At 36.9% G+C, this 15,241-nt stretch overlaps 1 protein-coding gene across 20 annotated transcripts in view; it reads right to left on the minus strand.

Annotated features, from left to right (window-relative positions):
• The window catches only part of PBRM1 (polybromo 1), a 113,613-nt gene that overhangs the window by 77,849 nt on the left and 20,523 nt on the right, over nucleotides 1-15,241 (minus strand). For all 20 annotated transcript variants that reach the window (XM_063115401.1, XM_063115419.1, XM_063115405.1 and 17 more), the window contains 7 exons: nucleotides 13,752-13,895; nucleotides 10,584-10,700; nucleotides 6,756-6,824; nucleotides 3,823-3,921; nucleotides 1,868-1,953; nucleotides 936-1,031; nucleotides 193-284 (listed from right to left, as the gene is read on the minus strand). In XM_063115401.1, the coding sequence (XP_062971471.1) occupies nucleotides 193-284; nucleotides 936-1,031; nucleotides 1,868-1,953; nucleotides 3,823-3,921; nucleotides 6,756-6,824; nucleotides 10,584-10,700; nucleotides 13,752-13,895 (703 nt within the window). The remainder of the gene's footprint in view (nucleotides 1-192; nucleotides 285-935; nucleotides 1,032-1,867; nucleotides 1,954-3,822; nucleotides 3,922-6,755; nucleotides 6,825-10,583; nucleotides 10,701-13,751; nucleotides 13,896-15,241) is intronic.

Raw genomic sequence — 15,241 nt, forward strand, 5'->3', positions numbered from 1 at the left:
ATAGGAGCTTTAACACAAAATAGAACAATAAGCTTTTGATAAGTTTGCCAACCAAAGAATGCAATCAAATGCAACAAAATAGCATGTGCTCCAAAAACCAACAAATTCTAGCCAGAGCAAAGTCACTGCAATTTCCCTTATCCACAACAGTCCACTGAGAAGGCATTTAACTAGTCACAACCTAATGCCTACCAGCTAAAGCAGCATCCTCTTCACTTTCTGAGCCATATTGAAGTGCCATGGTAATTGCCGATAAACGACCCCCTTGGACTGCTCTTTTATTCCTACAAAGAAAAACAAGCAATTAGAAGACACAGAAAGGTGTTATAATAATTCGGTTACTTTACAGGAATAGGAACTGTTAACAAAGCATTAATATAAAAGAAAAACAATTTCCATTCAACTGCCTTCTTAGTTATCTCAGTACTTCTTAATATTCCTCATAATCAATCTTAGCCAAGAAAATAATTTTCTTTTCTCCAGAAAAGTGGTAGTGGTGGTAGAAAGCCTACAGTAGGTTACTTGCCATTTGCTTTTTACTTAAATGTAGCAATACTCTTTACTTTATGGAAAATAAGGATTCAATCACAATTACTGGTAATTTTCTTCTAAGATGACACAAATTCTATTATGAACACAAAACCTATTAGTATTTAATCCCACATTTTATTGGTAACTAATATTACATACTACCTGAAGACGATGCTTAAGCATTGTCTGAGAGAAAGGTAGGGCCTACGATAGCACCTCAAGCTTTTAAATAAAGCATTTGATAACAAATTCTCACAATAAGCCAACTATTCCCAAAAATATGACTTCAAGATGGGCATCAGGAAAAAAAAAAAAAAAAAAAAAAGATAGGCATCAGGCAAACACTAGTATGCCTATTTTCCTAAGCATGGGTCAGTTCTCAGACCAAACACTCTTTCTCTCACCGGTAATACTTGCTAGTGGGATTTCTCTCTTCACCAAGGCTGCCTTTACTGTGCGAAGGACCTGTCAGCCTGGCTGAAGCCAAATTTGATGGAGTCCTATCCAGAGATGAGATAAAAAGATCAGAAACTTGATAGCTGAAATCAGAATGCTGAGTAAACAAATAGGAGACAACCATTTTCTTCTTTCCTTAATAGAAATGCTAAAACATTTCTGAGCCTCTATTATGCAGCAGGCTCTGCTCCAGGACCGGAGGACTCTGCAGAAGAGAACAGACCAGGGAAGGTCCTAGAGAACTTAGGGTCACTGCAGAAGAAAGCTTCACAAGTAGTCATGCAACCTTCCCACTTCAGGTAGGAGGAAACAGAATCCCACAACTAAGACTTGTTCAAAGTCATAGTTCTAAGACAAGTAAAATCCAGGATGAGACTTTAGATCTGACACCTGACTAAATACCCTTACTACAAATATAAATATATACTACTGTATATTATATACAAATATCATATATGTGTACATAATATATATTATATACGTAATACATATTACATACATATATACTCATATTTATATAAAGCAATAAAAGTATATATTAATGTTAACTCATAAAAAAAATTACTTCTTTTCTTGGTTAGAGCACAGCTTTATAACACCAAGGTCATGGGTTCATATCCCCATACCAGCCACACACACACACACAAACATACACACAAACATACACACACACACACACGCGCGCGCGCGCGCGCACACACAATGTTTCCTTTTAAATAAAGCCCTTCAGCTGCAATGAAGGGGCTAGGTAAGAGTTGCCTCAAGTGTATATATAATCTTGAAATGCAACATAAATCTTTTTTTCCACTGAAATGATCTCACTAGCTAGAAAATTTGGCAAATATAAAGGCACAAGGATTTTAGACATTTTTTAACCTACCTCATTCGAAGGCTTGACTTAGCCATTTCATGATGTTCAATCTCTGCCTTTTTCATATAAAATATTTTTTTAATTGAATTTGCATCCTGTGAAGATAAAATTATTTGGCTTAAAAAAGGAATAGAAAAAAGGAGTTTGAAATGCCCTCACTCATACACTAGGCACCATCCATGGCACTCTTTCTACTTTGAGACTTCCATTCAGTAAATTCCCAATGATGTAATCAAGAAATTCCTACAAGAAACTATTCATTATAGGACAATGAAACTTCTAAGAAGGAACTGCAAAGCAATGAAAGTCATTTTACATTGTGTATTACACTACACATATATTGTGCTTTATATTTACGAAGTTTAAATGCATGGATTAAATCAATATTTAACTAAAAAATGAATCAAAAACTAACCTTGTCTAGGATAAAGACAGACATTCAGATGAATGAAATGGAACCAAGAATCCAGAAATAAACACATACACCTATCATCAATCAATTTTCAACCAGGATGCCAAAACAATCAAATGGGGAAAGAACAGTCTTTTCAACATATTGTACTGAAATAATATCCCTTGTAAAAGAATGAATTTGGACTCCTACCTCACATACACAAAAATTGGTTAAAATTGGATCAAAGATCTAAATGTAGGAGCTAAAATCATAAAATACTTAGAAGAAAACATAGGTGTAAATCTTCATGACTTTGGATTAGGCAGGGAATGGTTTCTTTGATATGACACCTAAAACACAAGTAACCAAAGAAAAAATAGATAAACTGAACTATATCAAAATTAAGAACTTTTGTACATCAAAGGACACTATCATGAAAGTGAAAAGACAAGAGAACAGGAGAAAGTATTTGTAAATCATATATCTGATAAGGATTTAATATTCAGAAAATATAAAGTATTCTTACAACTCAACAATAAAAAGATAAGTAACCCAATTAAAAAAGGGCAAAGAATCTGAACATACATATCTCCAAAGATGATATATGAATGGCCAATATGCACATGAAGAGATGTTCAGCATCATTAATCATTAGGGAAATGCAAATCAAAAATCACAAATGGGCCAGCCCATTGCTCACTTGGGAGAGTGTGGTGCTGACAACACAAAGTCAAGGGTTAAGATCCCCTTACCGGTCAGCTTAAAAAAAAAAAAAAAAAAAAAATCACAGTGACATCCCACTTCACACCCACTAGGGTGGCTATATTAAATAATAAAAACAAAAATGGAAAACAAGTGTTGATGAAGATGTGAAGAAATTGCAACACTTGTACATTGCTGGTGGGAATGTAAAATGGTACAGCTACTCTGGAAAACAGTTTGGCAGTTCCTCATAAAGTTAAATATACAGTTACCACAAGACCCAGCAATTCCATTCCTAGGTATGTACCCAAGAGAAATGAAAATATACATCCACATAAAAACTTACACATGAATGTTCAAAGCAGAATTATTCATAATAGCCAAAAAGTAGAAGCAAACCAAATATCTAGCATCTGACGAACGAGTAAATACAGCATATCTATACAATAGAATATTCTTCAGCAATAAAAAGAATGAAGTACTGATATATACTACAACATGGATGAACTTTGAAAACATTATGCTAAGTGAAGAAATCCAGCCACAAAGAAATCCATACAGCATATTGTATGATTCCATTTATATGAAATGTCCAGAATAAGCAAATGTACAGAGATGAAAAGAAGAATGGTGGTTGCCAAAGGCTGGTGCAGTTGGGGGAAATAAAGAATGCCAGCTAATTGACTGAAGTTGTAATTTTGCAACTCCGTGAACATATTAAAGACTGTTAAAGTGTATACTTTAAATGGGTTAAACGTATTGTATGTGAATTATATCTCAATAAAGTTGTTATATAACAATTATAGACTCTAAATTAAAATCATATACTATTTATTATCAATAAAAACAGCAATGACAAAAAACTAACCTTGAATACTTGAGAACCAGGCTCATTATAAGTTTTGGCATTTTTTGCTAGGAGATCTATATCTTTGGCCATTGCATGAATACTTTTGTAGCTTCCATTCTAAAGTAAATAACAAAATATAGCAGTTCCTCTTAACAAGAGTTAATCAGTAAAATCTTTTTAAAAAAGAACTCCTCATAACTTTAAATTGTTACAATATTCCATGACTTTATTAGAAAGTACATATGTAAACAATATGTAAAGTCATTTTCTCTTTTATAAATTATTACTACTACCCATTTACAGAGAAGTTTTTGACATAAGTAGTAAAACCAGAGCTACAATATTCTCATAAAAATAACTTACAATTAAAAAAAAAATCAAATAAGGCAAGAGTCTTATTTAGTAAACATGTTGCGCTTACTATGTGCCAAGTGCTATTCTAAGTGCTTCATGAAAGTAACTCATTAAAGTGGACTTAACAGCATTAAGTAAAACATCAGTCCAGCACAGAGACTAACATTTTATGAGTGCCTATTATGTGCAAGAGTTCTCATATTCTAAAGTTTACTCAATCCAAAATAACCTAGGGCTACTCATATAGTTGCCTCAATTTACAAAGGAGAGGAAGGAGGGACACACTCTAGGAAAAAGGTACACATGACAAGTACAGAGAAATGAAAAGGACATGTCTTGGAGAGAATGAGATAACCAAATTAAGTGGAGTGGAGGCTGGGGAAGGGTAGAAATGTAAGTACAAGCTTAGGTAAGGACAAAGGAAGCAGAATCCAGAGAGCCAAGCAAAGGAGAGTAGTTGGTTATGTGCCATGTGGGACTACCCAACATCTGAGTGTCCTTCGTATTTGGAGAGAATTCCAGCACAGGTGGTAGGGAGGGCCCTAGCTCTTACCATGAGGATGAAAGTGGGCAGAGACAGTCACTTTGACAGCAGCCTAGCAGTCAGGGCAAAGGGAAATAACCATGGGTCAGTTCACACTTGGGTCTTGAGGGACTAAAGCAATAGCCAGGGAATGGCAGGAATTCAATCCTGACTCCTGCAGGGGAGGAGAGTCTAGCAGTGGGAACAGCAAGTATCCAGGGCTCACAGGGGCAAATGACAGTGGTAACAGCAATAGCACCACAAAGCAGCTGTGCATGATCTCAGTTATACCATGACATCCATTAGTACTGCCTATTACCTAAAGGCTAGTTCCCCAGCCTTCTATCCCAGCAATTCCATGAGCTATCCAATACCTTTTCACAAACTCTCTTTCTGCTTAAGTCAGTCAGAGTTGGTTATTGTTGAACTGGTACAAGGAGTTGTGACATGCTTTAGGAGGCATTAGAAAACAAGTTACTGAAGTCTCTAAGCAGTGGAATGGCAGGAAGCCAAGGTCAGGAAGGAAGATGTAGAAAGGACTAGAGAGCTTTTTGTCAGGGAGGTAGGAAAGATTATTTCAAATAATTCGGACATAAGAGAACAAGGATCTTGATTAGGGGTGATGGCCAAAGAAGGTAACTCTGTGACTTTTGGAAGGAAGAAGGGACAAGATAAGGTGAGAGGTCAGAGAAAGAAGACAAGGGCTGAAGTAGAGGTGTTTAAAGATTTGATTTGTTTTTCAGTATTATGAAAACATCACCCCCAGATAGATGTTAGAAACCTCAGTGATTTCAGAGACTTCAGTCATTCTCAGTAGCAGTTATTGGGCTGCGTTAAAAACCAGATGTTACACTAAGGAATCTGTATTTTAACATTTTTTGAAAATGTATCTATGTTACCAGTAGTTACTACATTGTTATTCTTTACTACTTACTCTCTTACAATTTAAAGCCAGAGAAGTTTCTCCCTCCTGGCAAACCTCATTTCTCAATGAGACCATGTATGTAACACATTAAGTTTTCCTTTTTGGTTCATCTCCTGAGAGCAGCAAACGCTCCTTACCCTGGCAGGATCAGTGACACATTTACTGGGGCCTCACCCTGTAAAGTGCTATGTGAGATGCTTTATAATACATTATCATTGACCTTTATGACTTTGCAAAGTGGCAATACTATACCCAATGCACAGCAGAGGAAGGAGGCAAGTCACCAGAACAAAGTGACATAGCTAGTAAGAAGCACACACAGGAAAAGAACCACATCAGTTCTACTCTAAAAACTAGATTTCTGATATAATTTAGTTCTTTCTTCCTATATTTTCCTTAACGTCTCATCACCATATTTTAAATCCTAGCCATTCATTCAATTCAATGAATATTTACCAAGCATCTACTCTGGGGAGAGACAGTAAGTGTAGGAGTTAAGAGCATAGACTCTGGATTCAATCCTATCTTTTAATTTGAATGGATTCAAATCCTAGCTTTTCTCCTTACCAGCTGGTAACATGGGCAAGCTACTTAACGTCTCTGTGCTTCAGTTTTCTAATCTATAAAATGGGAATAATAACAGTACCTAACTCATGGAGTTGTAAGAATTAATTAGCTAATAGATATAAAGCACTTAGAACACTGCTAGGTACATAGCTAGTTTATGTTAGTGTTAGTTGCTGCTATTACTGCTGGGGATACAGTGAGGGGGAGAAAAGAGGGAGGAGACGTAGAAGAGGGCAGAAGAGGGCAAAGTATTTATTTTCACTAATCTTATACTCTAACATCTGTTGTAGGTAACTTTTATTCTAAGATATCCTAAAGCTATTTGGAAGTGGAAAAAAATAAACAAAGCTTTTATTTGCCAATGTACCTTTTACAATCAGAAATGTCTGTAACCAGGGCTTTTAAATTTTTGTCCTAAGATGCAATCCAAAGCTATAATTAGTAACAATACTTAAATCTGTTTATATTATTTGCTAATAACCCCTTATGGAGACATCTACTTCTCTGTTTTCTAAAAGCCCTAAGAAAGACCACAGGCCAATCTGCTCTAAACTGAATATGGTTACACATGGTCACTCATACCTGTATCCTCTGGGCAATGGTCTTGAGATCTATAGGCTCCTTAATTATTGCATAATAGTCTGGATATTGCTGGAAGACAAAAACCCAGGCATGCTCAATAAGTGAAAGTATCCAGCCAATGAGAAAACAAGGAAGCACATCAACAATCTGTTGCTCAAACAACCAGTTGAGCAGCTTTGTGAGATTCAAGACTAAAGATACAGCTGTACAGCATACTGTCTGTTTTGAAGCAAAAAAGAATTTGATTGTAAAAAGCTTCATGAAATATCCAACAGCATAACAAGTTGACCAAAAATCAAAAGTTGGTCTTCTCAGGTGGGAGAGGTTCAGGGGAAGTCAGACTGTGTCCTCCAGTCTCTTCCTACTGTTCAAACCCTTTTGAAGCTCAAACAACAACAAAAACATGAGGCCACAGCCTTCCCTCAATTACTGGGCTTAAGGAATGATTTCAATGATGCTTCATCTCATCTGATCCCTCAATTTACAAGGAGTAGGATTAAGAAAATAGTGGTGTAAATTGAGGGATCATATGAGATCAAACTCCTTTCCTGCCCACTGTTTTCACCAGTTCTCCTTCTGAGAGACAGTTTAGAAGACAAATTATGGCAAGGCCACCTAGCATAGGGTATAGAGCAATCCAAGCTGTTGGCCCACATATTCCCATTCCACCTCTCCCACTCAACCAGGCTGCTTGGGAAAGACTTACAAAGAAAAGGTCAAAACGGCCCTGCCCCTCCAGGTCTCAATCCCTGTTGTCTTTCAAATTATCATGCCCCAAAGGACCAATGGGAACTCCTGATGCACAGTGTGCCTGAAGGCTCCTCTGGAATAGGGGAACTAGATATTTATTTAATTTTTTAAAAAATTTTTTATTGAATCAAAATTGATTATACAAATTTTGGGGGTTCAACATTGAGATATGTTGATCAAATCAATATTACTAGTATATATATTATTACAAATCACAATTATTATTTATGACCCTTTTCCAATCCCTCTCCATCCCCCTTTCTCTCCCCCTCCCTGCTCTAATCACCCTAGATTTCTTCTTATCCTCTGGAAGAATAATGGTTACTCTGTTGATTTGCTGCCCAAATGATCTGTCCAATGCTGAGAGGTGTGATCAGGTCCCCCAATACTATCACAGAATAGATGCCTCTTCCGTCACTATGAAATAGGCTCTGTGGAGACAGACATCCTCCTCCTTTCTTTATCTCTGCTGGTGACTCTCCTTGTGTTAACGCACTCCAGTGGCTGGCGGACCATGTGCATCATTGTTGTGGAGTCTAGCCACCTTCATGGCAGCCATGGTTATTGTGGTGGTTGTGGTGAGCCACCTACACAGAGATGTTTTTGGCATGCTCCTTGATGCTGGCAGTGTGCCTGGTTGTGGAGAATGTCCGATCCTCAGCTCCATACCTCGGGTCCCCAGGCAAGCCCCGAGGCACTGGTGCGGGGTGTCTGGTTGTGGGAGGGGGGTCCAGTCCCCTTCTCCATGCCCCAGGTCACACCCCAAAGGACTAATGGGAACTCCTGATGCATGGTGTGCCTGAAGGCTCCCCTGGGATAGGGGAAGTAAATATTGATGTTTTATTGCTCCAAATCACCCTTGGTAGTTTGATCACTACTGATTAACTCCTGTAGAGTAAGAATGTCTTGAGTAAAGACTGTACTTCTTTTCTTATAATTGTTTTATTGTAGCAAAATATACATAACATGGAAATTTACCATTTTATCCATTTTTAAGTGTACAGTTTCTGACATTGAGTATATTCACACTGCTGTGCGACCATCACCACCATCCATTTTTCATCTTGCAAAACTGAAACTCTGTACTCATTAAACAATACCTCCCCAATCCCCCTAGCACCTGGCAACCACCATTCTACTTTCTCTCTCTATGATTTTGACAATTCTAGGTACCTCGTATAAGAGGAATCATATAATATTTGTCTTTCTGTGACTGGCTTATTTCACTTACTATAGTATATTCAGGGTTCATCCATGTTGTAGCATATGTAAGAATTTCCTTCCTTTTTAAGGCTGAATAATACTCCATTGTATACATATACAACATTGCTTATCTATTCATCTGTCAATGGATACTTTAGTTGGTTCCATGTTTTAGCTATTGTGAATAATGTTGCTATAAATACAGGTATACAAATATCTCTTCAAGACCCAGATTTCACTTTTTTGGGAGTACAAACCCAAAGTGGAACTGATGCATAAAATTCTATGTTTGATTTTTTGAGGAACTGTCACACTGTTTTCTTAAAGTTTTAAATTGTATGACCAATATAATCATTATATCTTCCTAATCATATCCACACTTAGGATAGCAGTGGTCATATGCTTTATTTCTTATGTTATAATTGTCCTACAACTAGTCAAGATACATCTTTAAATAATTAATCTTGTCAATGACATGGGGAAAGTGGCATGCCACTTATCAGTCAACAAGCAATTCTTGCACACCTATAACACACCGGGTTCCAACCACAAGGCAGGGATACAAAAGTAAATACGGCATGGTCCCTGTCCTCAAGAAATTCAGAGTAGGGAAAGAGACAGATACAAAAGTAAAGGATCACAATGGGGCTAAGTGCTATAGTGGAGTACTTCTCAAAGTATATCCTTATCTAGAAATATAAAAATACTAAGGCCACAGAAATGTTTGCAGTTTCACAGGATAATGTGAGTCAAATCTATAGCTGTGTTAATTATCTTTTGGGTGTGAAGAAATAAGGGGCTGTAATACTTTTTAATGGTCTCATCCAAAAAACCTGTTCTTTTAGGGGTAGAAGAGTACATAATTTGTCTCTCTTCTCCATCACCAGGAGATCAAGAAGAACTAAGGGAGGAAAAACTCATTTATCTTCCTCTCAACCTGTCTCCTGCACGAAGAGAAAGTTTCCTCTTTCTTATAAATAAAAGGTTTAGTTAAAGTGCTTATTTTATCACTGAAGAATTACCAATCTTGGAAACAACCCAAATGGATGAATGGATAAACAAAATGTAGTATATACAAACAACGCAATATTATTCAGCCTTAAAAAGGAAAGAGATTCTGATACATACTATAATATGCATGAATCCTGAACATACGCTAAGTGAAATAAGCCATTTACAGAAGTACAAATATTGTGTAATCCCTCTTATATGATGTACCTAGAATAGTCAAAATCATAGAGACAGAAAGTAGAATGATGGGTGTCAAGAGCTGGGGGAAGGCAGAAGTGGACTCAGTGTTTAAAGTGTATGGAGTTTTAGTTTTGCAAGACTGAGAAGTTCTAGAGATGAACAGTGGTGATGGTTGCAAAACAACGTGCATATACTTAATGCCACAGAATTATACACTTAAAAATGGCTAAAATGATTAATTTTATGTTACATATATTTTACCACAATAAAAAAAATACAAAAATAATTACCAACCAAAAAAACAAAAACATATACATTTTTAAAAAACCCACACAACATTCTGGTCAAGTAAAATGATAGATCATACCCTTTGTGCTTGGTGCTGAGGCCACAAGGAGGCTCTCTTGGCTGCCTCCAACATCTTTTTTTTTTTTTTTTTTTTTGTCTTTTTTGTGACCGGCTACACCGCGCTCAGCCAGTGAGCGCACCGGCCATCCCTATATAGGATCTGAACCCGCAGAGCGCTGCTGCGCTCCCAGCACCGCACTCTCCCGAGTGCGCCATGGGGTCGGCCCCAACATCTCCTTTTTAACCATACTTTATTTACCAATAACTAATAAAATTCTTGAAGTACTTAAAAAAATCAAACACTTTAATTCATCTGTCTTTAATTGTGTCACTTACCACTTTAGAAGGCAGTTTCTGAAAAAGTTCACTAATGAGATGTCCTGATGGATTTGTGGCTACAACTATAGCTTCAAGAAGCTGTTCCAGGATCTCCTTCAAGTAACTTGGAGAAGACTGGGCAATGGGGAGGAAGGGAGAGAGAAGAAAAAAAGCACTTTGTGAGAGAAATCAGTAAATAATTGCCAAATATTAAATAGCTTCTAAAATTGTAAAGCTGGTTAGAACATGGTGCTGATAACACCAAGGTCCAGGGTTTGATACCTGTACTGGCCAGCCACCAAAAATAAATAAATAAATAGATATTGTAAAGCAAATTCAAAAGAGCAACTTTAAGTAGTCTTATTTTAAGTACAAGTGTCAAAAATACCACAGAAATGCCAGTATTCTGGTAGGACAATGACTACTTAATTAGAGTTGGGACTGCACTTTTAACCATGAGGTGCTCTGCCAGGTATAACAACTGAATTCAAGTTATGTCAGAATTGATGCACACCATTTCTGGACACAGATGTTGTACCCCTAGAATGACCTACATGAAACTAATGAGGCTCTTTATATTATTTCTGTAACTAAATCTCTCGGATCAGTCCTTTTACTGAACTCTATTCCATAGTAAACACTGGAATAGCAAAGTTCAAGCATCATATGTGTGAAATGATGGAAATACAGACCTTTTTAGGGTCTGAGCAATTGAGCTAGAGAAAACATACCCCGTAACACTTGGCCTTAATATTTATTCACATCTATTGAAGTCTTGGTATTATGGTAGGACAACGACTACTTAAGTAGAGTTGGGACTATGTACTTTTAACCATGGTGTGCTCTCCCAGCTCTAACTGAATTCATGTTATGCCAGAATTGACTGGAGATTAAGCAAATTGAGGGATACCATTTCTGTTCTTCAGACTGACTGGCTTACACCTAGCATAGACACCGTTTCAACATGGGAAAGTATATGCCCCAAAGAGTAGTAGGTTAGGAAAGATCTGAGTTTGAAGCAAGTTTCTACAGTGAGCAATTGGATATCTCACTCAAGGTCTATATTAAATGATACTTCTAGTCCAAACCATGTTTTTGGCATATAAAATAAAGATTAATGGTTATTTCTGGTTTAAATCATAAAAGCACTAGTATTTTTATCCTAATACAACAGAAACTGTTTTTATTTAGTACAATCTCAGTTTTAAGGTACAACATTAACTCCACACAGAGGGCACTAACATTTCTTGGGTCTAGCACAATGCCTGGCAATAACAGACACTCAATAAATATTTAACATATAAGACATGTGATTTGGTCAGAGTCCCCAACTACATATGCTTAGAGAAACAACACAGCACAGATGAAACTAAAATTCCCATGTGTAAGTCATTTACTTTCTAGCTACAACATGGTACCACATAGTTAACTTCTAAAAGAGGAGTACATTCTGCAGTCAAGACTCCATTCCTCCCAACCCAACCAGCTATTTTAGAAATGTGTTGTAGATTACAAAGGGAGTAGAGTATATGAATATATTCACACAACCTAGTCCCACAACTGGGAAATCTCCAAGGAAATCGTTCTTGATTTAAAAATTAGAAGCCTGAAAATTCCTTCTCCCTTCACAAGAATCATAGGGCTAGAAAGAAGCTTGGGAGCTTATAAATACGAACATGCATGATCCTCCCAATTTCTCATCAATTATGCATTACAGAAAAAAAAAAAAAAATACAGGCAAGTCCTAAATGTAGACATTTTTATTTTTTGACTAGAACCCAGAAGGCTTATAGTAAAGCTGGGGCTTCTGCAGGCAATGTTCTACCCAAGGAAGCATGGGCTAAGTTGCTTCTTCTGTATTCTAACAGAAAGTAAAATTCCAAAGAATCCCTACTGTTAATCACTTTCTATCTAATTCCAATCACTTAATTTCTTTTAAAGAATTTAAAAAGCCCCTAGCAACTATATTTTGAGACCCCAAGAAGTAGTTATATTTTTGAGAAATTCACCACCACTGCTTCTTTCTGTGCTGGAGTTCCAGTGAAAGGCCTATCTAGGTAATTTATGGAAGAAAGGGTAATGCTCTGCTTTGTGTTTTTTAAAATTTAGCTGCAGAAGAGAGTGGTGATTCCCTCTACTATTTTTTTCTCTCTCTCTTTTTTTTTCTGGCAGCTGGCCAGTATGGAGATCCAAACCCTTGACCTTGGTGTTGCAAAGCTGTGCTCTAACCAACTGAGCTAAATGGCTACCCCATTTTTTTCACTTTTCAAACTATTTTCATTCAGCAAATATTTATCAGTACCCACATGTCAAATACGATCTAGATGCCCAGAATAGGTGAATAAGGTGTTATCTTTTGAGGAGCTATCATTCTACTTGGTGGAAGACAGAAAATAAACATGTAAACTAATAAACAAGTTATTTCACATATAGTTATAACAATTAAAGACCACAGAACACAGTGATGTGACAGCCAGGTGGGGGATGAAAAGGAGGTATGGGGAGCAAGCAATTTAGACAGGGTGGTCAGGAAAGTCCTCTCTCAGTTGACACCATTTTAACTGATGTTAGAATAATGAAAAAGGGCCAGTCAAAGGAAGAGCCAGAAGAAACACGTTTTAAGCAGAGGTAAGAACTACAAAATTCCAGAGACAGGAACACACTTGGCATGTAACCAGTTTAACCTACAAAAATATTCCTGAGGGCTCGCCAGTTAGCTCAGTTGGTTAGAGTGCAGTGTTACAACACCAAGATCAAGGGCTTGGATTCCTGTATTGGCCAGCCACCAAAAAAAAAAAAAAAAAAAAAAAATTCCTAACTATGGTGATTCCACTGACTCTCCAACATTTAATAACAACACTTTCTACCCTTACATAATGTTTCAATCTAACAATATTAACTAGTCCTTGATAATATCAAGATTCTCTTTAAAACTGAGTGAGAAATATGCATTAATTAAGAGCAATTCATGAAAACAACCATGCATGGCACACACTGTCCAGGATGTCCTAGGACCCCTTGAAATTGGAGTAAAAATCTCCAGCTGAATGTCCATTTACCCTCCCAATTACAGATGCAACTGCACAGGAAGCCCAGCTGCCCACAATAGCCCAGAGGAAATCACAGGCATGGGCCCTGTTCACCTTCCAATAGACCACCTATCACCGGTTCCAGCTGCACACTTACTCCTTCGGTCACTGTGCCTTGACTGTCTTGTGCATCTTCATCATCATCTTCATCATCTGCTTCTCCTTTCTGAACAAACTCATTTCTTGTTCGAAGGTACAAATCCCAGAGTTTGCAAGCAGCTTTATATTCAGGAGAATCTGGCTGTACATTAGCAAAGAGAAAAGAAAAAATATCACTTCCATACTTTATTACAAGTCAATTCTACTTTTAAAGCATCCTGGTTCCAATAGAGACTGGTATTTTAAGAACAACTTTGGAAACTCTATTACAAATTTTAAAATCCTTATGATTAGGAAATACATGGGCATCAATCTTTCTTCTGAGAAACTAAGTGTATGTTTTAAAGGCATTTTGAAATCAAATTATTTACTTATCTATGTCCTATCTCATTACACAAAGACTTGAGGCTGAAGATAAACGATTTGCTAAATTAAAACTATTACTAATACATAAGAAAGACAATTTAAAGGATAAGATCTGATTTAAGGACAGAAGCTAATGACTGCTGATATTACTTCTATTTTTAAGCTATTTAATATCTTGTCTGAAGATTTCTGTTCTTGAAGGAAACAAGAAACTTTCTTGTAAAAGCAATATTGGATGCAATGCTTAAAAAACAAAATAAAACTTTGAAAATGCATCCAGGAGCTGCCAGTAAGGAGCAAGAATGCTCATAAAAGTAAGGAGTAAAAGCAAGAACCCAGATGAACAAGCAGAACACTAAAGCCAGTGTTCACCTTCAGGGCATTTGTAAGACAAGATAACCAAGCTTTAATTTTCAAGACTTCTTGAGGGCACAAGGATGGGAGAAAAGGCCAGGGTCTACCAGAAGCTACTTCTCTGAAGGCCACAGATGGGAACTCAAAACAAATTAATTTCTGTGCTTCGAAGGAGCAAGGAAGACTGTCCATCTCAACCTCAATTTGTGCCTATCTCAAACCATTGGCACTGCAGAGAGGGGAGAGGAGCAAAATGAATCTGTTCTGAGAAAACCTCATCATAAGTTAGCCCTAACAAAGACAGGCTGGGCAACAAATGTCTGGATGAACCCAACTTTAATTTAGGCCTCAAATAATCTCTAAAGTTCTAAGAAATATGAGCCTATGATCAAAAATCATGACTCTTGGGTTCTACTTGATTTCTTCTCATGTGCTTCTTTCAAGTGTTCTATAATAACAGTTAAAGTAATTGGTTTTTGTCAACAAGAATGTTAACTGAGAGAAATGGACAAACACCATATATCAATTAGAAGATGTACAAATTAAAAAAAAATCATGAGGCATATAAAAGTGAAGAATCACAAAAGCTAGCAAGCAGAGATGACAGCAAAACTAGACTCACAATAGAATTATCAGATAGCAGAATTCATGTGAAGTATGCATAAAACAAGTGTATTTCACAGGGCCTGGTTTTCCAAGCCTTGCAGTTTCAAATATTAACCTTGCAAAGGACAGGAAATTTTCCCCAGGCTATATAATCTCTGTTGT

Source organism: Cynocephalus volans, chromosome 11 (assembly GCF_027409185.1).
Source record: "Cynocephalus volans isolate mCynVol1 chromosome 11, mCynVol1.pri, whole genome shotgun sequence".
Classification (NCBI taxonomy): Eukaryota; Metazoa; Chordata; class Mammalia; order Dermoptera; family Cynocephalidae; genus Cynocephalus; species Cynocephalus volans.